The sequence below is a fragment of the Drosophila takahashii genome, chromosome X (assembly GCF_030179915.1).
Source record: "Drosophila takahashii strain IR98-3 E-12201 chromosome X, DtakHiC1v2, whole genome shotgun sequence".
Lineage (NCBI taxonomy): Eukaryota > Metazoa > Arthropoda > Insecta > Diptera > Drosophilidae > Drosophila > Drosophila takahashii.
This window is the reverse complement of record NC_091683.1, coordinates 26,379,412-26,405,646: the sequence shown is the minus strand read 5'-3', so window position 1 is coordinate 26,405,646 and position 26,235 is coordinate 26,379,412. Positions and strand designations below refer to the sequence as shown.

At 38.9% G+C, this 26,235-nt stretch overlaps 1 protein-coding gene across 5 annotated transcripts in view; it reads left to right on the top strand.

The window, feature by feature from the left end:
• Positions 1-23,244, top strand: part of LOC123002460 (uncharacterized) — a 258,559-nt gene extending 235,315 nt beyond the window's left edge. Inside the window, exons 1-5 of one of the 5 annotated variants that reach the window (XM_070218223.1) lie at positions 21,376-21,723; positions 21,814-21,885; positions 21,972-22,204; positions 22,710-22,758; positions 22,827-23,244. In XM_070218223.1, coding sequence (XP_070074324.1) covers positions 21,822-21,885; positions 21,972-22,204; positions 22,710-22,758; positions 22,827-23,203 — 723 coding nt within the window. In that variant the 5' untranslated portion in view covers positions 21,376-21,723; positions 21,814-21,821 and the 3' untranslated portion in view covers positions 23,204-23,244. Of the gene's footprint in view, positions 1-21,375; positions 21,724-21,810; positions 21,886-21,971; positions 22,205-22,709; positions 22,759-22,826 lie in introns of those variants that run through there. The other 4 variants (XM_070218222.1, XM_070218221.1, XM_070218224.1 and 1 more) reach the window with 4 other exon arrangements.
• The last annotated feature ends 2,991 nt before the right edge of the window (positions 23,245-26,235 follow it).

The window sequence follows — 26,235 nt, the reverse complement described above, 5'->3', positions numbered from 1 at the left end:
AGGCCATTGTGGACTTAAAAATAGTAAAAATGGCCATAAATGTTCAATTTTAGGCCATAGATTTTAAGGAATTAAAATCGTGAAATATAGTCCACTACCTAAAAAATAGCACATGCCCATAAACAACACAAAAAAACTTTTTTTTTAACAAAAAATAAAAACAAATAATTTTTTATTATTCGGAAGGATGTTACGATCTTGGTACTTATCAAAATTTTACCCAGCTATGAGTATATTAAAAAAAAATAGTCTATAAACAATAATATATGTATTTGTTTTTATATTTTCAAGAAAATGTTTAATTAATTTTATTGTGTTGATTTTTTATATAGCGAAAACGTATAAAACTATACATTTAGTTTTTTTTGCCATACAGTAATCATTTGCTAATTACTTAATGTATGGACAGCCACAAGTTTGATGATTTGGCTTCAATGTATTTTTAGAAAAAGTATCCCTAAAAGGAAAATAATATGCAATTAAAGACGCTCTAAATCTTTCGTTCAAGGACTAGCTATTGTTATAATAAATAAGTGGTCAATTTTGTGTCGATCGGATTAATAGTTTTATAGTAATCGTGTCCACCGCAAAGGTAATTTCGAAAAAACAAGATTCTGAGATAATCGCGTTTAAAGTTTCAAGTTTGTAACGGCCGATGTGCAGGTAGTGGTAGTGCGCTATAAATAGCTACAACTTCGGTTCTAATGCTCCGATCGTTCTGAATTTTTGTAAGAGTATTCTCAACAGTATATATCAGTATATTTTCATCTATCACAACTGTATATAAAAAATAGTCATAAATATGTTAGCTATGCTGTTAAATTAACAATGTTTATCTTATCCATATGAGATGTTAGCTTAGTAAGAGAGTGCGGCGTACACATAATATTTTAATAATTTTTATCTAATAAAAAATTTTAAAAATGACTTTATGTGTCGCTTAGACACATGTACTTAACAGTGTCTGATGGTGTGACTGGTAAGGTGTCTGCCCCTGAAGCGAGAGGACCCCGGTTCGAATCCCACTGGTGCAAATGAGTTGAAAGTTTTTTTCAGTTGTAAAATTCATTTACTAATAACAATAAAAAATAAATACAACAATAAAATTAAAAAATAAATGTAAAAAAAAAAATAAAACATGTCTTGTACTGGACTCGAACCCGGTTCAAAATAACCGGGAACTGGCATAGTTTCCTCTGGGCTACGCCCTTATTAAATTTTCGAGTGGCTAACTGCTTTTGTAAGTTTAGATGAACATCTAAAGGCTTAAATTTTTGGGTAATATGGACTTTTTTTAAGACCATCATGGCCTTAAAACAAGTCAGTGTGTTAGGACTTAAAACAAGTCAAAGATTCCTTAGGTCCAAAATTAGTCCATATTACCTTAGTTTAAGTCAATTTTTTGGGTTTTAAGTCCATATTTTTTTCTGGGTGTAGTAGCCTGATATTTTTAATGTATTGTATGTGTACGGGTCTCAGTTCAACAAGGAAAATATCAGGCTACTATAGATGAAAAAAAGTGACAAAAAGTACTTCTGTAAAATCCATTGTAGCTAAAGATATAGAGGTCGCCCAGCTTTGTGATTGGACACTCTTGAAGTTAAAGGTTCAAGGTACCACTTCCGCTAAATTGTGGCTCTGGGCTACGAAAGGTTTTCTTACTATTAAGCCGCAAAAAGTGCCTAAAAATCGAAAATTTGAAACTTTGACCACGGATTTCTAAAAAGTTCGACGTGATGGAAAGTTTCCAAGTATGAGGTAGTAATCTATAGCTAAAATCCTTCCAGGTTTTGTAGCGTTTATTCTTGGGCCAAGAAAAAGTCTTGATTTTGTCGACCTGTGTTATTTGCCAACACAGAGATAGTAAAATAAAAGAACTAATTCAGAAATTAGAGAAATCAGAAGACAAGTTGTTTAAAATGCGAAATGAGGTGGTGTATAGAAAAGGAAATGATGGTAGATTACTGTTTTATGTACCGGAGGAAATGGTAGAAATGGTACTGTTTAAATATCATAATGAAATGGGGCACGTAGGAAGGGACGAAGTTATGGACGCAATAGTGAAAACATATTGGTTTCCAAAAATGAAGGAAAAAGTTGTAAGACATATAGAAAATTGCCTAAGATGTATTGCATATTCACCTAAGTCCGGAAAAAGTGAGGGATTTTTACATAGTATTCCGAAAGGGACGAAACCATTTGAGCTCGTACACATAGATCATTACGGACCAATTGATGCAGGAAGATCTCAGAAGCATTTGTTTGTTGTTATAGATGGGTTTACCAAATTTATAAGACTGTATCCGACGAGGACAACAAAGACCAAAGAAGTTATAGTAGCTTTATCAGATTATTTTCGTGCTTATAGTAGACCAGTATGCATTGTGTCAGACAGGGGTAGCTGTTTCACATCAGAAGAATTTGCGGAATTTTTAAATAAACTTTGTATAAAACATGTTAAAATTGCAACGGGATCTCCGCAAGCCAATGGCCAAGTAGAAAGGGTAAATCGGAGTTTGGGCCCAATGATAGCCAAGTTAACGGATTCTGAGAAAGGTATGCACTGGGATACTGTGATTGAAAACGTGGAATATTCACTCAACAATACCATGCAAAAAAGTATCAGTCAAATTCCAAGTAGGATGTTGTTTGGCATTGAACAAAAGGGAAAAGTTGTGGATGAGCTGAAACAAAAACTTGAGGAAATGGAAATAATGCAGAGGAGAGTAGGGATTTAAGTGAAATTCGAGAAAAAGCAGCGCAAAAGCAAAAAGAAGCACAGATGAAAAACGAGAAACATTATAATGGTAAAAAGAAAGAAGTTGCTGAGTACAAAGTAGGTGACTATATAATGGTCAAAAATTTTGACAGCACGCCAGGACAATCAAGAAAGTTAATCCCAAAACATAAAGGGCCGTATATGATAGACAAGATTTTGAGATATGATAGATTTTTAATAAAAGATGTTGAGGGATTCCAATTGACACGTAACCCGTATAAGGGCATATGGAGTAGCCAAAACATAAAACCTTGGATTAATAGAAATAAGATAAGTTAAAATAGTGTGTAAGAACATGATTGTAATTCGTAAAGATCAGGAGATCTTAGTGGTCGGGAAGGCCGAATTGTAGCAGGCTCGCCTGTTATAGTTCCAAAGGCACAAACACATGTATAACAATATATATAACATCAAGTATAACTCTAAGTTTATGTATAAGCCCAACGATCACTGTTATAATCGTGTATGTATACGCAAATGTTATACTTAAGTATGTATACGGAGAGCGAGATAAAATGCAACCCTGTAACGCAGAGAGCGGAGGTAGAGAACGAAGAGAGGGTCATTCGTCGTTTTGCAAGCGTGAAGTGTGGACGCGAAATAAATAACTTAAATCAGAAAACAACAAGAAAGACTATTTAATAATAGCATAACTCGGACCCTTACACATCCACGTTGGGAATTAAGTTGTACATGTTAAACTCAACTAGCGCACACTCATATTCCCCGTTTAATTCAATTGGTGGAAAATAAACTGTGTTTAGAACGGAACTATTTCCATTCACTGATAGAGTCAATGATCTAACCATTTTGAAATCTGTTGTTTAGCTGGGTGTCATACAACCCCGCCTCAATCCTATATTAAAATTAAAGAAGAATAAGTTGGTCAAATCCTTTTCTATATCGTCCCTTATCAATATTGTCGTCCTTACTTATAAATAAAAATCAATATTTATCCTCCCAACATTTTTGACAAATTTTCGTAAATGTCTCATAATTCATGTCAGGGATGATATGATCCCGAAATATGTATCGCATACTTAAATCATCCTGTTTAAACATAATAATTACATTTGCATTGTCCCGTATAAGATGTTTTGGTATCCGTGTATATGTTTGACATAAATAAAAAGAATCAATATTTTTGTGACGACCCATCCAGAAATATGATCGAATATTATCTTGTTTCTCACAAGCCACATCGTCGAAAATCATGATTGAATTATTTTTTGCTTCGGTGGGTGGTAAAACAGTTTTGTTCTGAGAGAATGTATGATATCCCATACCTTTAATCGGTTTAAATAGCTTTTCCAAGTAATCATATTTCGGTTGGTATAGACTCTTTGAAAACACTTATATATTTTTAAATCTCAAACCATTTGGACTCTCAATAAGACTGATCATTACATTAGTTTTCCCGCAGTTGGATGGACCAACCACAAGAGCTCTAATTGTGTTTGGTAATAATTCACTGTGACGTGGTGGTTGATTAACATTATTCACGTTCTCAAAGTTACGAACAATAATGTTTTTTTTGCTTTATTAATCGCATCCTATTATAAATATGTTTATTCCGTGATAAATCTTCAATGAATAAAGACAATATATAATGGGGAAACGTTTTTATAATCACATCAGTCATTATTTACACCGTAAACGTGGAAGTGGTCTTATTAATAAGTTAATAGATTCTCTTCCGATTGAGTTTCACATTCCTGGATATAACTATTGTGGACCCGGTACAAAGCTTGCAGAGCGATTACAGCGTGGAGATCACGGAATTAATCAGTTGGATGAAGCTTGCAAGGTTCACGATATTGCCTATTCACAAAACAACGATCTAAGCAATCGACATAAGGCAGATTCTGAATTAATTAACAAGGCTTGGGAGCGAGTAAAGGCGAAGGATAGTTCTCTTAAGGAGCGAGCAGCAGCATATTTTGTAACTAATATTATGAAAGCAAAGAAACATTTTGGAGTGGGTGTTCGGAAGCGAAATAAGAAAAAACAGAAGAAGAGGAAGCGTAGGAGGATGAAAATAAATAGACTATCATCTGTTGTAAGAGAAGCGAGTCGGGAATTGAAAAAACGAAAACCCCTGGATGTGGTTAATGCAATTAAAATTGCACGTAAAGCAATTCATAATTCAATCGGATCTAAGAAAAACGTTAAAGTTCCTCGAATAATAAATGTTCCCAAAATGGGGGGTTTTTTACCACTGGTACCCATCTTAACTGCATTAAGTGCTATAGGTAGCTTAGCTTCAGGAACTTCTAGTGTAGCAAAATTAATAACAAACGCAAAAATTGCTAAGCAACAGCTAGAAGAAAATAAAAGACACAACCGAAAGATGGAAGAAGTTTCCGTGGGTGAAGGTCTATACTTAAAACCCCATAAAAATGGATACGGCTTATACCTAAAACCATACAACAGTCGTGGTGGGAATATGAAGAAACAAAAAAACTAATTGGTCAGCTACCCAAAAGAGCATTATCAAATATAGATATAATGGAATTGGCTCAAAGAAATATACCGCATTTTAGGGGAGTGTTTATGAGAGACTCTCTCCCTAAAACACCTAAAAATAATGAGAGTGGAGTGATTAACTTGGGTGACTCGAAAAGGGGTACACATTGGGTAGCTTACCACAAAAACAAAAACAGCATATTCTATTTTGATAGTTTTTGAAATTTACAACCACCAAAAGAAGTTGTGAAATACTTAGGGGATAAAATCAAATATAACTATGAACAGGTACAACGTTTTGGAACATACAATTGTGGACACCTGTGCATTGAATTCCTGCTTTCATTCAAATAAAGTAACTGATTTAACGACTTTTCAACAACAAGGGTGGAAAACAACAAGGGTGGAAGAACAAAAAGGGTGGAAAAACAACAACCTGTTGCATAAAGTAACTGATTTAACGACTTTTAAACAACAAGGGTGGAAAACAACAAGGGTGGAAAAACAACAACCTGTTGCTATGGAAATCTCGGTCTGAGAACTGGTATAAAATGTGCTCGGAAATCGTTTAGTCTTTACAGTCAGAACTTTAACATTAACTTGTCAAGTCGATCAGCTTGCTTCTCATTTAAACCACCTTCTTCGAGGACAAACTTCAAACCAACAACAACATGATGAATCAACCAATTCCATCAGAAAGTGAGCTGGACACCATTATGGAGGAGGAAATTCTTCGAGGCGGGGTTTTAAAGGAGTTCAACACGCGAGCATTGAAGCCCTTGCTATCACAAAACAAGATGGGTATAAACGTCAGCTACCCAATTATCAATGCGCAGAGGAAGAAAACTGTTTATGGGGACTCCATTGCCTTGGAACTGGATAAATATATTCTATATCTACCTAAGAGATATAACACTATGAAAGATGGTCATCTGAAGTTGCTCAAGGACAAGGAATATCGAGTTATAAAAAGAAGCAATGATTCCCTGCAACTAGAGTTAAATACAATTGTTTAATCCACTTATCACTTTGTAATATTATTCAATATATTCAATAAAACATGCACACACACACACACACCCACATTAAATTCTTTTATTTGAAGAGGAAATGTAAACAACTGCATCAACAGTAAAATGATTCTTTTTCAGCCAAAAATAAAATCATATAAATAATATATATATTTTATAACTTTCATTAGTATGAAATGTAACCCTGTAAAGTATAGTTCATAAACTGGTATTACATCTTTTGTGCTGACGGTGGTAAAAGTTTTGAAAGTACCCAAAATGAGTCAATTTATTTTAAGTCAGCTTACTAAAACGAGAAATATATTAAAGAAAAAGTTTAATGATCTAAAACATTTTAAATCACAAAATGCTTACGAGTTGGAAGAAACTTTTAAGCCAATAACAGATCACTTAAACGAACTAGTTAGTGAAAATAAAAAACGAAAGTTTATGAATACAAACGAAGATAAATCAACGGTTCTAAAGCAAAAAAGTGAAATATTTAAAAATGAAACCCCCAGTAAAAAGCTTAAGAAACATCAATTAAGGTATGATGACGATGATGATCATGATTACGATTATGATGATAATAATAGCCGAAATGAAGAAACAAAAATGTATAATGATGATGTTACTAGTGACTCAGATGATACATTTTTTTCACAGTCACATATTGAATTGGGATCAGAACCGGAAACACCGCTAGAAACACCTTTAGAAACACAGCTAGAAAAAGAAGCAGATGCTAGCAGTCTAATTCATGCAGACTATGATTTTAATATTAGCAGTCTATCGAGAAATAAAGTTCTGGACAATCCTTATGGACCTAGAAAAAGTTCATCAACCCCAAAATCCTTAAATTTGGGGAATAGTGAACTACATATAAGTCATAATAAAATTCAATTATCAAGTGGAAGCACGTGGGATTTGACTCCTGGGCTTTATTCTCTGATTGTTCATAATAAACCCACACAATTCAGTGCCACAGACTTGAAAAATTATAAAGATATCATTACTGAGACAAGTGCACATAGAATAGATTTTGCTCCAAATAAGCGAATAAAAGGAACAAGAGGATACAAGTATACAAACATTATTAAAAAGTTTGTTGATGAACGGATTACATCCATAATTTGAATTTGAATTTTTGTTGACTGGTCATGTGAAATACCAGCTTCGCCCATTTTTAGTATTTTTAAGTATCTTCTGTGCTGCGTGACACGATGAGATTTTTTGTTTTTCTAAGTTAAGTAATGAGACTACAGCGGAACATGTCGATTCAATAAAGTTTAACTCAAAATATACAGTCCATTCAAATCGGAAATAAACCGTGTTTATTCATCACCATATCTTTGGACCTTCTAGCCAAATTTAGCTATTGATTAACATGGATCAGTTTAAGCTTCTAAAGGCAGCAAGAAGTCGTGCGAAGGCAAGCATTACGCGTTTGCTAACGGCGTCACAAGATCCACGTGCGGGATCAAACTGGGAATTGGATGAAATCACAGTCTCATTGGAAAGGCTCAACAACGTTTGGAAGGAGTTTGAGACCATTAGCGATTAAATGGCCCTTTATGATGGAGAAGAGGGGTACATCGATCCAGCCATCGACAACGAGAGGTACGAGGATAAGTACATGCAAGCAAACACATTGTTTCACACCATTAAACGGCGCTGTCAGTCATCCAATGAGAGCGACAGAGAAGGCAGCAACGGTAGGCAATCTGGCAACCTTGACGATGCCGCATCAAGTTCATCAGGATTGGGAAACGAAAGCCTTGCTCGTTTTCTAAAACAACAACAGGAGCTGAATGAGCGTTTAGCTGAGCAGCAATCAACATTTTTGAGAGCAAACTCCGCAGCAAATGTAATGCACAACGAGCTGCCAAAAATCCACATCAAGGTGTTTTCTGGTGACTGCAAAGAGTGGCCAGCCTTTAAAAACATCTTCGAGAGTACGATCCACAGCAAACAGCATTTGACAGCAATACAAAAGTTCCACTACTTAAAAACGTACATTACTGGGAAAGCAGCGGACTTGATTCGTCATATGCCAATAACGGATGCTGCTTATGAGGCTGCTTGGAGTTGCCTAACTGAGCGATACAACAGACCACGTCACATTGTCAACACTCTACTGGAAACGTTTGTAAATCTCCCTTCGACATCTAGGGCAGATGTTGCAGTTCTGCGCAAGGTGACCGACGGAGCCACGGAGATTGTACGAGGATTGGATGCAGCAGGGCAAACTAACAGGGACTGCTGGATAATACACTTCATTTTGGCCAAAATCGACGCTGAAACTCGACGCAAATGGAATGAGGGAAGCCGGGAACTTGAATCTCCGTCTGTGGATGATTTACTCAAGTTCTTAGACCGACGCTGTGAGGAATTCGAGCTCAGCAAAAATGAGTCAGACATAGACTTCAAGGTTGGCGCACCACAACTGAGCAAAGCAAAGCGTTCGTCCCATGCCTTAGTATCGATGGAAGATAATGCTTGTGTGAAATGTAACTCTAAGGAGCACAAGATCTACGGTTACCCAAAGTTTGCTGAAGCATCGATCGACCAGAGACGCACATTTGTAAAGACAAAATCCTTGTGTTTCAACTGTCTTAAGCTTGGGCATGTATCACGCAAGTGTGAATCCAAATTCACAAGCTAGATTTGCCATAATCGCCATCACTCGCTGCTACATGCAGATATTCCTGGATCGCCAGCCGCTGTGACCACGACACAGCCACATACTGATGAAAGGCACCTCTCAAGCGCTCCCGAAGATGCTACGGTGACCATCAGCCATATTGCTCGCGCGCAAGCGGCTCCCACAGCTGAGTCCTTGTGCAACGGATCAACAACGGCTACACAGCCCCAAGGGCTAAGGAAAAGTGCATTGCCAACAGCTCTGGTATTTGTAAAAACCGCAAAAGGATCGCACATTACATGTCGGGTACTTTTGGACAGTGGTTCGGAACTGTCGTACTTCTCAGAGAGGTGCGTACATGCACTTGGTCTGTCACGCTCGCCCTCACGCATTGTAGTGTCTGGAATTTCATCGATCAAGGCGGAGACAACTAGAGGCTGCAGCACACTGGACATGCAAGGATCTCAGATCACACAATGAAAGTACGCGCACACGTACTCAGCAAAATTACCTCCACGTTAGCAAGACACGATATCGAGGCCTCAGCACTCAAGGCATTTGCTGGCTTTGAGCTTGCGGATTCTAATTATCAATCGTTGGCGCCAGTCGATATACTTTTGGGCAGCGATTACGTTTGGACCGTGTTCACCGGTCAAAAGATGTTCGACATCCAGGGCAACATCATCGCCATTTCGACCATTTTTGGATGGGTTATAACATCTATCGTTACTACCGGCTGTTCATCTACAACAACAATGCACTCGGCTATTGACATTGACTCAACGCTTCGGCGCTTTTGGGAGCTGGAGGATGTTAACCAGGAATTCCATGGGAAAGCAGAGGACGATGAAGTTGAACAGCACTTTATGAAAACGCACACTCGGGACTGCAAGGGGCGTTACATAGTCGAACTTCCGTTCAAAAACTCCAACGAACAGTTTTCGGATACTTTACAAGGAGCACTGGCAAGATTCAGGGGTGTAGAACGCCGCCTAAAGAAGGACCCCGATCTGCACTCGAAAATGTAAAATTTATGCGTGAATACCTTCAGTTAGGACACATGCGGGAATTATCGCCAGGCGACATTGACAAAGGGAAAAGCTTTTACTTGCCTCATCATCCAGTAATTACCCAAAAGCTAAGGGTAGTATTTGACGGCTCATTCAAGGATACGAATGGAAAATACCTAATCGATGCTCTGCACATTGGACCCAGCATTCTCCGAAACCTCTTCTCGATTTGTATGCGTTTCAGAATGTTCAAGTTCGTCTTTTCCGCAGATATTGTCAAAATGTATCGACAAATCTTGGTGGCTGCCAACCATTGAACCTATCAGCGTATTGTTTGGAGAGAAGATGAAAGTACACCTATCAAGCACTATGAGCTTTCCACGGTGACATATGGCACATCTAGTGCACCATTCTTGGCAGTAAGAGTCCTGGATCAGTTAGCTAACGACCACCAACACGAGTTTCCCACCGCTGCAAAGATCTTGAAGGAGCAGTTTTATGTGGACGACGTACTGACGGGAGCACCTACAGAGGAGGAGCTAATTCACAATCAAAAAGAGCTGATCCAATTAATTAAATGTGCAGGCATGGAACTTGGCAAATGTGTTTCAAATTCATCACGTATAGCTGATCGAGCTACTTCTACAACCGAGGTACAAGGCAAAGGATCCACTCCTACATCAAAGGCTCTTGGCATTCATTGGGATCCAGAAGAGGATACGTTATCCTACAAAGTTTGCCTTGCACCAAATCCGGACAACACCAAGCTCCAAGTGCTGTCTGACGTGGCACGGATCTTTGACCAGCTGGGTATCTTGTCGCCAGTGGTGGTGCAGCTTAAAAATTCTGTTCTAAGAATTGTGGTTACTGGATCTCGGCTGGGACACGGAGCTTCCTCCAAAAATTGCTGACTGGTGGAACAAATGCCGTAACGACCTACACATACTTCAAGAACTACGCCATTTGTCGAAAACAATGGCGATCACATCGAACTGCATGGGTTCTCAGATGCCTCCATCAAGGCATATTCCGCAGTCATCTACAGCAGAATGGTGCGAGCAGATGGCACCGTATCGGTTTCACTCATAGCAGGAAAAACCAGAGTTGCTCCACTAAAGCAGCAATCCCTACCGCGCCTCGAGCTGTGTGGCGCTTTGCTACTGAGCAGACTAATCCTATCTGTCAAGGATTCTCTGCAACACAAGGACATCGAAATACATGCATGGTGTGATTCAACCATAGTTTTGGCTTGGCTTTCACATCCACCATCGAAGCTCAAAACATTTGTAGCAAACAGGACTTCAGAAATACTCGACGCGTTGCCGCGTAGTGCATGGCATCATGTAAACACGAAGGAGAATCCGGCAGACTGCGCCACACGAGGGATGCGTGCTGCAGACCTTCTCCATTTCGACTTATGGTGGATGGGACCTTCATGGCTGCAAGATCCAGAAAAGCTTGCGGTAAAGTTAAGCTGCACAAAGTTCTGTTCTTCTCTTTCAGATAACCATGGCAAGGAAGAAGTCAAGTCCACCGCATTAACCACTCAGCAAGGTGACTCATTTTCACCGATCGAAGCGTTGACTCAGCGGGTATCGTCCTGGACAAAATTGGTCCACGTTGTAGCTTACGTATTACGCTTCATACAAAGGACCAGGACCATTAAACTTGTAGCGCTGACAAATGGGGCCAGGCTCACCTTTGAAGAGATTCAGGCTGCTCGCATACTTTGCCTGCATGAGGCTCAGAAATGCTTCATGGAGGATCGAAGTCTTCTGACGGAAAACAAACCACTTCGCAGCCGCTCCCAGTTGATCAAGCTTTCACCGTTTGTTTGCAAGGATGGCCTCCTTCGAGTTGGAGGACGCTTGGCCAACTCGCAGTTACCAGCTGACGTCAAACACCCCATATTGCTTCCGAAATTTCACCGCATTACAAGGATGATTTTGGAACACGAACATACAGAAAATCTACATCCCGGAGTGTCTGCTCTGTTTGTAATTACGCGTCAAAAGTATTGGGTTTTCGGTGCGCGTAACCTAATAAGAAACCTGGTACACAACTGCGTAAAGTGCTTCCGCCAACGTAAAATCACCGAGCGCCAATTCATGGCCGATCTACCAGGGATTCGTATAACGGAGGCTCTTCCTTTCCAGCACTCAGGCTGCGACTACGCTGGACCATTCATCCTTAAGGAAAGGAGAGGGCGCAATCCCAGAAAAACTAAAGGTTACATATGTCTCTTCGTCTGTCTTGTAACATCAGCCATTCATTTGGAACTGGCCACCGACCTTAGCACAGACACATTCCTGGCATGTCTTCGGCGTTTCATGTCCCTTCGAGGAAAATGTTCGCAAATCTTCAGCGACAACGGCACGAATTTTGTTGGTGCCAAACGGGCTCTAGATGAGATGCAGCAACATCTCTCTTCGCAGGAGCATCAACACACCGTAACTCAATCGTTGGCCAATGATGGAATTAAGTGGAGTTTCATACCTCCCCATTCGCCACATTGGGGAGGGAAGTGGGAGTCATCAGTACGATCAGTTAAATTACATCTGAGACGCGTCGTGGGGAAAACTGTTCTAACCTTCGAACAGATGCAAACTCTGATTGTTCAGATCAGTGCGGTGGTGAACTCAAGACCGTTATGCTACACACCTGACACTGACATCACCTACTTGTCTCCGGCCCATTTTTTAATTGGCCGCCCATTCACAACGGTTCCAGAGGGTGATCTGACTCATTTGCCGATCAATCGCTTAGACTACTGGCAGCATTTACAATCAATGTACCAGGGTTTTTGGAAGCGCTGGCACCAGGAATATCTAACATCGCTGCAGCAACGTCAAAAGTGGAACAACAAGGAACGTAACATCGCTGTAGGTAGTGTAGTCCTTGTAAAGGACTCAAATCTCCCTCCAGCATCTTGGATACTAGCCCGCGTATTGGAGGCTCATCAGGGACCAGATCGACTGGTACGCGCTGTAAAACTTAAGACGTCTACTGGAGAGATGACGCGACCTATCACTAAGTTAGCTGTGCTGCCTAATTCAGAAACCATGTTTCAGGGCGGCCCGGGATGTTGATGAACGGATTACATCCATAATTTGAATTTGAATTTTTGTTGACTGGTCATGTGAAATACCAGCTTCGCCCATTTTTAGTATTTTTAAGTATCTTCTGTGCTGCGTGACACGATGAGATTTTTTGTTTTTCTAAGTTAAGTAATGAGACTACAGCGGAACATGTCGATTCAATAAAGTTTAACTCAAAATATACAGTCCATTCAAATCGGAAATAAACCGTGTTTACTCATCACCAAAGTTCATGAGCAATGAAAATATACCTCCTTCAGCTATATCCACCCCAATTCAATCAAAACAAAAAAAATCAAATAAAAAGGGATTTGGTTACATGTCCCTACAAAGAGCAAAACCCAATTTTTTTTTTTGGGATGACGTCAATGAATTAGTTGAAAGATTGCAGCTTTTAATAGCTTCAAAGGCCGCTGGCAACACTAATCACAATAACGAGATCATGTCTATAATAGAAGAACTGCGAGAGGCTAAAATTATATATTAATTGAATAAATAAGGTTCACAAACTTTAAATTACCTTATAAACAAAATGTCTGTCGACAAGTTTGTGCACTTTTCAGACGAAAAAGAGCACACAGATATTTTAAAAAGGGATATTAAAACTGTTGTGGGGTTGTACATTGATGGTGACGAAAACCTGAATACCCAACAGAAACGAATTAAAAATTGTGGGAACCCAATAGATTATTCGGATGCAACGACGAAAAAATATGTCGATGAAAACTTGGAGACGTTAAAGAAAGACCTTAATACGAAAATAAATACATCCCTTAATCGAAGACTTACTAAAATAACTTCTTTGGAAAATTTATTTCAAGTTAATAATGGGAGGGTTGATAATGTTGATAAAATCCTATCCAATATGTTGACAAAGATTAATAGTATTGAGAGCTATATTTATAAATATGTTACTCAACCGAAATCAGTTTTAAAATCACAGACAGTTGAAATAGAAGGTACTGCAACTCCAATAGTAAGAAAGTTCTAGTACCAAAAAATATGAGAGATAAATTGGGTATTGTTAAAGAAATTCATGCTCCGTGTCGACGTAATTTTAAACGTCAAAGGGTAGTGACAAAGGGTATAAATGATCTCTGGCAAGCAGATTTAGTGGATGTTCACGCCAAAAGGGCGTTTAATTTCGGCAGGCAGTGTTGAGCGGCAGTTTTCTCCAGATCTCCACATCTCGCTCGCTCGCACTGCCCTTCGCTCTCCTTCTCCAACTCTCCCCCAAGTCTCCGCTCCACTCTGGAGCCACTAAGCTTAGATTATTGTAAGGAGTTCCAATTTTACAAGTGTAATAATAAACAGCCGCACGTCGCGCAATACCCCGAAAAGTTCTCCCGTGTTTTCGAAACTTATTTCTGCGCGGATCCATTTCCCCGGGACTCATCATCGCTCCTACAATCAAGCCACCCCCGCCCCAACATTTGATCCATCGACCGGATATTTCCAGAAGATCCACAAGTACCAGCGTTCACCAGTAGCTACGGTGGCTTAAACCGCTCCAGATAAGTTCCACTTCTTACTATTATTTGCCGGTCATACAGCCAGTTGCTCGAACCCCATTTCGTTCTTGATTTCTTGTCTAAATCCAAAAGAGATTTAATCCGACGCAACGGCATTTAATATATATATATTCCAATATATACTCCAATTCCTTTTGTTTGTGAGCAGCAATTTTTCCATTTTTTCCGTTCCCGAAATTTCGTACACTCGAAATTATTACATTGCCGTTCACACATTTCCAAATCCTTAGTGCCAAAGTTTTTTCCAATATTGTGCACATACAAAGCAAATAATTAACAGTTCCAGTTCCACACAACCATTTTTATATTTTATTTAAAAAACAAATATATTCGTGTTCTGTGAATTCTATTTATTTTCCAAGTGTGTGTAAAAATATATAATCCCGCCACAGTGAACATTTTAAATTCAAAGTGATCCGCCGAAATTGGCAGCTTTCGTTTTTTTGTACTGTGTTTCCTGCTGCGTGCATATATTTTTACATATGTAAATATTTCAAAATACAGTCCACTCCGACTACTATTCAAATACAGTCCACTTCAAATACAATTTCGAATACGGTCCACATCAACATAGTTTTTTTCTACGATCAATCCCAAATTATTTCCAAGTCCAAATATAAAGCTTAAATTTCTAATAATTTACACCGGCAATTACTTTGTGCAGCAGACAAAAATATACATACATATATACATAAGTCGCAAAAACTCCCGCAATCGGTGCCCTTTCTCTATCCAGCTGTTCTCTGCAGACATACGTACTCGAAGTCTCCACAATTCCCGCAATCCGCTATCCATCTGGTTCGTTACATACGTACGAACTCTTACATATTCCAAAACGCACCGTGGTTCCAGGGTACCCAAAAAAATAACGAATATTATTCGTTCAAAATATACTTGAGAAAAACAACCATATTAATTACGAAATAACTTCTACTAAAACTAGTACATAAATATTCTATCCGATTCCATCCGTACAGTGTGACCGTACTTTCGTGAAAACTTTAATTATTTATTTAATTAATATTTATTTTTTATCTTAGTCCAAATCATTCAAAAATTCCACGACAAATTCTAAAGTGGCCGTATATCCTTGCGACTATCGATTGGTTCCTAAAACTCCAATTCGCACCTGAAAAATTATTAATTTTTTTTAAAAATAGTTTTTTGTGTGATCAATTTAAATTTTACTTTTTATTCGTAATGGCAACCGCAGCTTTAAACAAATTTATTGCTACAGCTGACACTCTCAGTCATCTTGAAGCCACATTAAATGTTCCCGGTGCATCCACACCAACCTTATCCGCCTGCAAAATCCGTAGGGAGCACGTCAGCTCCTTATGGCAAAAGGTAAAGGAGGCATACGACACATGCTCCGAATGCATTGTGGCTGCAGGCGAGAGCGCCGCAGACGCCAAATCCATTCTTAAAGCGAAATACAACGAAACGTACGATGTATACGAAAAGTTCGCCGCTCAGATTCTCGAGCAAATCGAAATCCAACAGGGCTCCACCCAAGTATCTCAAGCTCCAGTATCTCCGTCCCAAAGTTCAAGATCTTATGGCTGTCGACTCCCTCCTATCGACACAGAGGTTTTCTCGGGCGATTATCTTCGCTGGCCGACTTTCCGGGACCTTTTCAAGGCGATCTATATAGACAATCCTAGTCTCACTTCCGTTGAAAAGTTATTTCATTTAAATTCAAAAACTAGTGGCGAAGCTCATTCCATAGTTTCCAGATCCCCACTCACCAATGAAGGCTTTCGCTCAGCTTGGACAAATCTCACTGAGCGTTTCGAAAATAAGCGATTGCAGGTTAACAGCCACCTTAAATCCTTTTTCAATGTGCAATCCATAGCACAAGAGTCTGGAGCAGCCTTAAAGGAACTTCAACACACCATTCAAGGTTGCTTAACGTCCTTACAAATTTCCGGCATTAACATTGAGAATTGGGACCCTATCCTCGTTTACATGTGCTCCACGAAGCTTCCAAAGCTCACGCTCTCATTATGGGAGCAATCCATCCAAAATAAAGCCGAAATTCCCACTTGGCTCGAGATGAATTCCTTCTTAACTAACCGCCATCGAACTCTAGAGGCCGTCGATAGCATCCGGCCTGCTAATTTACTTAAAGTCCAGTCCAAAGCCACAAATGCATTGGCAGAACTTCCAAAAATAAATTCATTTTCCACGAGGGTACTTCCAATACCCAAAGGCTGCGATCTGTGTTTAAAGGAAAAACATCCCATTCGTATATGTCCACGCTTTCTCCAAATGCAGTTAAATGATCGTTTAGCCTACATCCAAGATAAACAGCTATGCTCCAACTGCTTTGCAAGCAGCCATAAATTGCAGGATTGCACAAGCCCTAACACTTGTTTCACTTGCCAAAGTCGACATCATACGCTGTTGCATCCAAGCAACAATTCTACAATGACTTCGATTGCATCCAGACCTCCAGAGCCAGTATCGGCCTCAATCCCATACAGAATTTCGTCCTTCTCAGCGCGTGTTTCCAACGCGTGTGGGACTAATAGAATTTCCGATCCGGACCCGATTATAAGGGTCCTTCCTACAAAGAATTCCGACTATTGGGTTCCATATCCCGCCTTGGATGGCAGACGTTCCCGAGGTATTAAATCCTACCAATGCCGAGTCTGCCAAAAGATCCATCCGCTACGGAAATGCCACCGCTTTCTGCGGCTTAGTGCCGAGAAACGGCTCCAGGAAGTACGTATCCACAAGTACTGTTCCAATTGCTTGGCCCACGATCATTCCGAGGACTCCTGCCGCAGTGATGACCACTGCCACAAGTGTGGAAAGGGCCACCACACTCTACTACATAGGGAAGACCGATCATCGCTTCAATCATGTTCCTGAGTCTACTCTACTGAGGGTCTTGCTACGGTGGTCCTCGCAAGGGGGGGGAGAATGTTCACGCCAAAAGGGCGTTTAATTTCGGCAGGCAGTGTTGAGCGGCAGTTTTCTCCAGATCTCCACATCTCGCTCGCTCGCACTGCCCTTCGCTCTCCCTCTCCAACTCTCCCCCAAGTCTCCGCTCCACTCTGGAGCCACTAAGCTTAGATTATTGTAAGGAGTTCCAATTTTACAAGTGTAATAATAAACAGCCGTACGTCGCGCAATACCCCGAAAAGTTCTCCCGTGTTTTCGAAACTTATTTCTGCGCGGATCCATTTCCCCGGGACTCATCATCGCTCCTACAATCAAGCCACCCCCGCCCCAACAGTGGAAATGGGAAAGTATTCAAAGCTTAACGGAGGATTTTTTTATATTTTGACTGTTGTGGATTGTTTTAGCAAATATGCCTGGGGAGAAGCATTAAAATCAAAAAGCGCTAAAGATGTCTCAATGGCAATGAAAAAAATTTTCAAATCTGGACGTGGAACACCAAAAAATTTACAAACGGATGATGGAACTGAATTTTTTAACAAACAATTTAACGCGTTAATGAAACAATATGGAATAAACCATTATTCTACCTATTCAATTGTAAAAGCTTCAATTGTGGAACGCTTCAACAGAAGTTTGAAGGAACTTATGTGGCGTGAATTTAGTTTTAGCGGAACATACAAGTGGGTTGATATGTATAAAAATTAATTGATATATACAACAAAAGACCACATAGAACAATTAAGGTCGCCCCAATTGACGTCAATTCTTCCAATGAAAAACACATTTTGAAAACAGCCTACAATCATCCCAAAATGTTTAGTGTGGGGAAATTGCGTAATGGAGATTATGTACGCATCAGTTAATATAAACATGTGTTTGAAAAGGGGTATACACCGAATTGGACTACAGAAATTTTTAAAATAATAAGTGTGAAAAACACATACCCTACCACATACTACACAGGAAGCAAGCGAAATACACTATAGAGCGATGAAGAAGGTACTGAAGGATACCATAAAAGCTAGCAAAGCCAGGTGCTTCCAGGAACTGTGCGATGCGGCAGTCTCTGAACCTTTTGGATCTGCTTACAGGATGGTCATGGGAAAGCTAAATAGGAGGCCGACCCCAACTTGTCCGGCACAGCTAGCCACAATCGTGTCTACCCTGTTTCCCGCTCAGACTCCACTCGTACCACCTCACGTGTACACAGGAAGAACGGTGCTAACTAGCGAAGCGGAAGTCCTGGGCGCCCTGGCCACCATAAAGAAAAACAAAGCCCCTGGTCCAGATGGAATCCCCAACGCCGCACTGCATGCCATTGTCGCATCCCACACGAATCTCTTCGTACAGATGTACAATAAGTGCCTCTGCGAACGCGTTTTCCCCACGAGCTGGAAGCGGCAAAGACTCGTGCTTATCCCGAAACCGGGGAAGCAGAACGAGGACCCATTTTCATACAGACCCCTATGTATGCTTAATACAATAGGAAAAATCTTCGAACGCATCATATGCAACAAACTGGAGAAGGAGCTCGAAGAACGCAACGCTCTGTCCGACCACCAGCACGGCTTCCGGAAGAAGCGTAGTACTGTCGACGCTATTCGAGAGGTGACTCAACTGGCTGCGAACGCCATTGAAGGAGAAAGGTGGCGGGGTGGCACAAAAAAGTACTGCCTGATCTGCACCCTGGACGTAAAAAACGCCTTTAATTCGGCCAACTGGGAACTTGTGCTCCGCGCGCTTTCGGACTACCTGACCCAGGTGATAGCCGACTATTTCCGGGATCGCGTACTAAGTTACAGCTCCGATGCTGGAGTACACGAACACCAGGTGACCGGAGGCGTACCCCAAGGCTCGGTACTGGGACCCATCCTATGGAACGTCATGTATGACGGGATCCTCAGGCTGACGTTACCAGATGGCTGCACGGTAGTGGGATTTGCTGACGACATAGCGTTGATCACGGTGGCCAAGAAGCTGGACGACCTAGCGGACGTTTGCAGCCGGTCAATCGATATGCTGATGAGGTGGCCAGCTAGCAACGGGCTTACACTAGCGGAGCATAAGACCGAGGCGGTGCTCATAAGCAGCAGAAAAGTCGTCGAGAAGGTACGGTTCCGAGCCGGCGCAGCAACAATCGAGTCCATCCCAGCGATCAAGTACCTCGGGGTCATGATCGACCACAGGCTGACATACAAGCATCACTTGGAATATATAGCAGCTAAAGCATCCAGGGCGACATCAGCCATCTCAAGGATGATGGCCAACACGAGAGGACCAAAGCAGCACAGCCGGCGCCTTATAGCCACAGTGGTAACCTCGACGATATTGTACGCCGCGCCTATCTGGGCCGATGCAGCGAAGTGCCAAACATATATCAGGCAATGCAAGGCAGTCTATCGACGATGCGCACTGCGGATCTCAAGCTGCTTCTGCACAGTGTCCGAGGAAGCCGCCCTAGTGGTAGCGGGAACAATTCCGATAGACCTTCTAGCGGCAGAACGAAGGACTGGAGTCTCGGGTGACAGGATTCAGCGGGCCAGGACTGTCGAACTTTGGCAGGAGAGATGGGACACCGCGAGAACCGGACGATGGACGCACAAGCTGATCCCTAATATAGCTCCCTGGCTAAACAGGAGGTATGGGCAGGTGGATTTCTACACGGCACAGATGATAACGGGGCACGGTTGCTTCAAGGAGTACCTGTGGCGGTTTAAGCACGAACGAGACCCATATTGCGACGTTTGCGGCAACACCACCAGCGAGGACGCGGAGCATGCTCTCTTTGTATGCTCCCTCTATGAAAGAGATCGAGTAGTTGCGGAAGCGGCTACGAATTGTCCGATAACGGCGGACAATGCTATTGAGTGCGTGCTGGACAGCGCAACCAAATGGGACGCTGTTGCCCATATGGCAGCAGTCATTATTAGGGACCTGAGGCGTCGAGAACAACGACGCTCCGGATCCAGATGAGGAGCGGAACCCTGACCGCCTACCGCCCCGCGAAGTAAAGCTTTGCGGCAGTTCCGCGGGAGCGGCACCCTCCTTTCCTCTTACCTTTATGTATATATTTAAGTTTCTTTCAAATAAAAAAAAAAAAAAAAAAAAAAAAAATACTTGTTGGAAGACTTTGAAGGTACTCCAATACAAGGTGGATTTTACAAAGAAGAACTGAAAAAAACTCATTTCCCAGACAAATATTTAGTGGAAAAAATAATAAAGAGAGACGGGAATAAAGTCCGTGTACGTTGGTTGGGGTTTTCAAAAAAATATGATAGCTGGGAATCTAAAGATAATATTTTATAGAGCAACTCTTATTCGCAATGAAAATAAAAGAATATATACTCCATATACTAATCAACTCAGCAACAGAAAAATAAATATGTTCAGACCGGCATGCTCATGTAACAGCTTATGTACAAGTTCAAAAATAGTCTCCAGCCAAAATCCCCCACCACCCTACGTATACAAAGTCAAAATAGTTTCCACATACGCACACGCAAAGACTTCGAAGATCATACAATACAAGTGGTTTCTATAATTATGTTCAGACTCGCATGCTCATGTACGTACACATCATCAAAAATAGTTTCCAGACACAATCGCCCGCATCGAAAGGCCGCACCCTACGTATACAAAGTCAAAAATAGTTTCCACATACGCACACGCAAAGTCTGATAGAATGTTCTGCTTTCTGTGGAGGGCGATAAGAATGTTCTGCTTTCTGTGGAGGGCGTGTGGAGGGCTATAAGAATGTTTACTCAAGGTTTGTATATATTGTTTCTGTTTGTTGGACTGGTTCGCCAGCATATTTATGAATGATTGCCCCATCCCTGTATTCGTTTACATAAGAGTTATATACTGAAAATTCTAAATAAATACCACTGGGGCGCTTATGATTTTTTCAGTAGCGATCGCAAGCAAGACAAGTCGGTGAAAATTGGAGCTCAAATTGCTCATATAAAAGTGAAAGTAAAAGTGAAAAACTCAAACTTTATTAATAATTGTGTGTGTGTGTGTGAAAATGAAAAATAATAAAATAATAAAACTATTTTTGATAATAGTTTCTGTAATAGGAGTAGTGGAAATGGGTGTAATACCCACTTCACATCTAACGACATAGAACGAGACAATGGAAACCACAATTATTCAAATTTTACTCCCTAACAATGATGTTTTAAATATTCAGCTGAAATTGTATCTATTTAAGAACAGTTCACTAGCGAATATAAATAACATTGATGAGTTAGAGAGTAAACTAAAAACCTCATAAGGTAAGAACATCAAAACAATAATAACAATAAACAATAAAAAATTTTTTTTTTTTGATTTGTTAACTTTGTTATGATATTTAATTTCAGAAGCAACAACAATGGCAAGCTATATTACAGAAGAGAGGAAACTAAAAAAAGATGAAGACGACGAAGCACCACAAGGTAAATACCAATATAAATAACAATCACAAATTACTTTTTTTCCTTTTTCGACTTTTGTTAACTTTTGTTATGATATTTAATTTCAGAAACAACAACAACAACAACAGAAACAACAACAACAGAAGCATCATCATCATCAACAGAAGCATCATCATCCTCAACAGAAGCATCATCATCATCAACAGAACCAACACAAGAATCATCATCATCAACACCCCCACCAGCTAATTTCCAAATCTATGATGAGTACGATGATTTGTCGTCACCCTCCAAACAATCATTTACGCCACTAAATGAAGAAGATGGTAATAATGATAATGTAAGTGAAGAGTCAAAAATTTAAAAAAAAAAACAGAGAAGCGTAGTGTATAAAAAAATATTCTTTTCCTAAAAAGGAATTGTTAGAGAAGTTTAAATCAGACTTGCTTGAAAGGGAAAATAGAGAGGGCGGAACTATTGTAACAGGAAACAGAGGTTTCGATAGATATTATAAACTCGGTTATAAGGACCTTTTCACTTTAAGAATCCAGTGTCATTACGTTTCAAAAAGGTTAAAAAAACATTCTCATCTAGATATGTATAAGATTCAAATAAACTGTGTAGAAATTGATAAAGAATTATTTTACTATCCACTTTTACCAAAAACAATAGATTTACCACCTCCGCCCAAGATAAGTAAAAGAGAGGTTATAACAATTGAGGAACTAGACTTGAGTGGTATAGACTCTGATGGGGGAAAATTATGCCTATTAGAGTGTAGCGAGTTGTTGAACCGCAACAACTTTTATATGAATTAGGGATAACATATTACTTATTTATTTCAGAAGGATATAAAAATTCCTCAAGGAAATAATATATTAAACAAAACAAAAGGCAATTTAATTTACTTCAGTATGTAATATTTCATTTCATTAATTCGTCTTTTTTTTTTCTCATTTCAGTTGAATATGTTCACCTTTTAGGATCTAACGTAGTTTCGGTAAATTCAATTTCTAATAATATTTCTAGTTTTAATTTAACTGATGATGACATCACACAACTTTATCACCAAAATATAAACATTAACTTAAGCAATAGCGATGAGAGTAATGAAAATAATGAAATTACTCCTGAACAAGTAGAGTTGGGTTATTATCTAAAACAGATAGGGAAAAAAAACGAGGAAGAAAAATCAGCTGAAGAAGAAGATGAACCTGTTCAAGACAGGGATTATGAACCTGAAGCTAAAATGAACCCACATGAATTAGAACTGTGGAATTATCTATATAGGCAACGGGTACAAAACCAATCAAATAAAATATACTCACCCAATTTATAAAAAATTTCCAAAAAAAAATTTACAAACACACCCAAATATTTTATATTTAATACTCAATTTATTGAAATGTATTTGTTATTCGTTCAACTTAATGTTATACTAACAAAATATTAACATTTATATATATATATATTGCTTAAGATTTATATATATTTTGTTAATTTTTATTGTTCAACACCTTTTATCAAACTTACTAATTAAATAAATATTTTGCATTGTTAAATCTAAAATTGTTTCTGTTTTTTGGGATCGGGGGGCAATTCATTATAAAACATTTCAAGTTCAAGCGACTTGTAAAGTAAATCATGTTCAACATTTTCAATTTCTGTTTTTAGGTACTTGAGTAAAGTTTTTTGTTGCTCAGTCTGGAATTCAAGACTTTCTATTTCATCTACCTGTCTCCCCAAAACAAGTGACTCTCCCTCAAGGATTTGAACATTTTATATGTGTTCCCTTTCTATTAAACACTTATGATGATAAGGGAGTGTAGACATTTTATCACCCTCAACTTTTCTCTTCGTATCATTACCATCGAGAATTATTTTTGTCATTTTGTAAGTATTTATGGTATGATTTTTAGATCTAAAAACTGACATGCCGCACTACATTCGATTTTCAGTGAAAAGAACCTTTATATATTTTTCAATATCTAGATACTCTAGTGCTGTTCTCGTTACTCCCTTAGATTTCATAAACGATTTGTCCATAGAATCAATTTTATAACAATAAACCTTAGGACGGAGACCAACAAACTCTGACATTGGTCTACCATGTACATGTTCCACTTTGATAACTGTAATACTGTAAACCCAAGATACATGGGTTTATCGTATACATATGACATTCTTCTCATTTGAATTGTATAGAAATCATTCTCTAGTTTTGTAGCGCTTTGAAAATTAAATTTGGAAATTAATGCTTGTGCACATAATTTTTTACGACCACTTTTATTATAATTATTCTGTGGAGGATCCCAATCACAAACTATTTTAATGTCAACGCGATTCTCGATATTTTCTAGGGTTTTACCGTAGACTGCATTATTTAATAATTTAAAAAAATCTTTTTCAAATGAATTTTTAGCTTTTTGACGATATTGGGTGTTAAGGTCTATATACGTTTTGAGCCAAGGTTTTTGCTCAAAACGTATCCCTCTATGAATTTTTATTAGCTGCAACCCATTAAGCAAACATTGCTGTAAATTTTTATAATGAATGATATAATTTTTTTTATTTCCGAGGTCGGCAATTAATTTTTTTACTTTTTCGCTATTAGTGGCTAACTTTGTTGTTGAACAAAACGGTAAATCACTATGTAAATCATGGATACTGTATGGATTGTCCAAATCCACTTCTAAAATATAACCATAATGTCCATCGTTTGGAATATTTTCTACTACCAAATTTTCTATGTCTATGGGAGACAACCACTTAAACCCTTGGTAAGGTAAAGGTTGAGACATTGCCCAACCATACAAATTATTTGCATCTAAATACATTAAAAATGATGGCTCTTTACTAGCATCATAATCACTTAAATATTTATTATTTGCTTTACTATATCTGTGACAGCATTGTACCAAACCACCCCGAATTCCACTTTGTATATATTTATACATATCAATATCAGTTATTAACTGTAACTCAATTTGAGTGGTTTTCAGCATTGCCTGCCAAGATAAACCTGGTGTTGTATAAAAATGAGCTGGGTCAAGAGAATAAATTTTCATGCAAATTAAACGGAAATTTTCAAAAACGTCAGTTAATAATAATACATCAGTTTTTAAATAAATCTCTAGATAGTCCTTTAGAGATTTACAGGAAAATTGTGTCCAAACTTTAACAGCATGACTATATTCCTCTTGAGAACAATGCTTTTCAGTAAACTGATTATAAAATTGGTCTCTTGATGGTAAACTAGTTTCCTCTAGTCTATGCTCTGAATCAAGATATTCATATGGGAATACACCCTTCTTCCGCATAAGCCTAAATTCGTTTTCACAATTAAAATGTGATCTTACTGATTTAAGTTGATCATCTTCTAAATTGGACGCTAAGGCATCTAGACTAGATGACATAAATCTAAATGTGTCTAGAAACCTTATCTCAAAACTGTTTCCACATTCATTTTCAATTTTTTTCATTACTGAAATGAAGTGCTCCTTGTTTATGGGTATAACTTTAATTTCTCCAGGTATAAGTGCCAGTTCTTTGATAAACAAGTGACAATCATACTTGGAGAAATTGTGGAAGAAAACTGGGATAAAATTAGACGTTTTCAATTCTAAATTACATTTCGAATGAGCTGCACCCCTGTATCTACCTGTATAATGACAATGATCTCGAACCCTATCATCCGCTAAAGCCTTCTCACAAATATGACAATTGAGGGTAAACTCAAAATCATATTCGTCCTCTGGATTCATTACTATGGGAACAATTTTACTCAAATAATTTGTATGAATAGTTTTTAAGTTATTTACAAGGGAATTAACAAAATTTATGGCTGAATTACCTCCCGTTTCCATTACAAATTTATCTAAGCTAGAATCATATGCACACTTTATAAAGAAAGCATATGAAATTGGTACATGTTCATTTACATTAAACAGTTTAGGACTTACATCATTATTTTTACGTCGAAGTATACACTCGAAATCTGCATACACTGCGAACGGAACTTTTAGTTGATGACGCAGTGCCGAATACTTCAATGTCGATTTATATGGGTTTGGGAGAGTGACAACCTTTCCACTGCAAAGCTCCTTGTGGCGAAGTGCGTGACTTGCAGTTGATGAAAAATTTAAGCAGGTATTGCAAAACCATTCCCGTCCATTATGTGATCCTCTTTGTGAAGTCATTAGTCTGTTAAACAAAAGAAAAATAAAACAAGTAATGTAACATAATAAGTAAAAGTGGGTCTATAACGAGTAAAATTCATACTTTGAAATATTTTTTATCCATGTGTAGTGACCGAACCCGTTTCCTTCCAGGAAAAGAATATTTATGTGCGTCGGCTTTTCAACTCCAGGT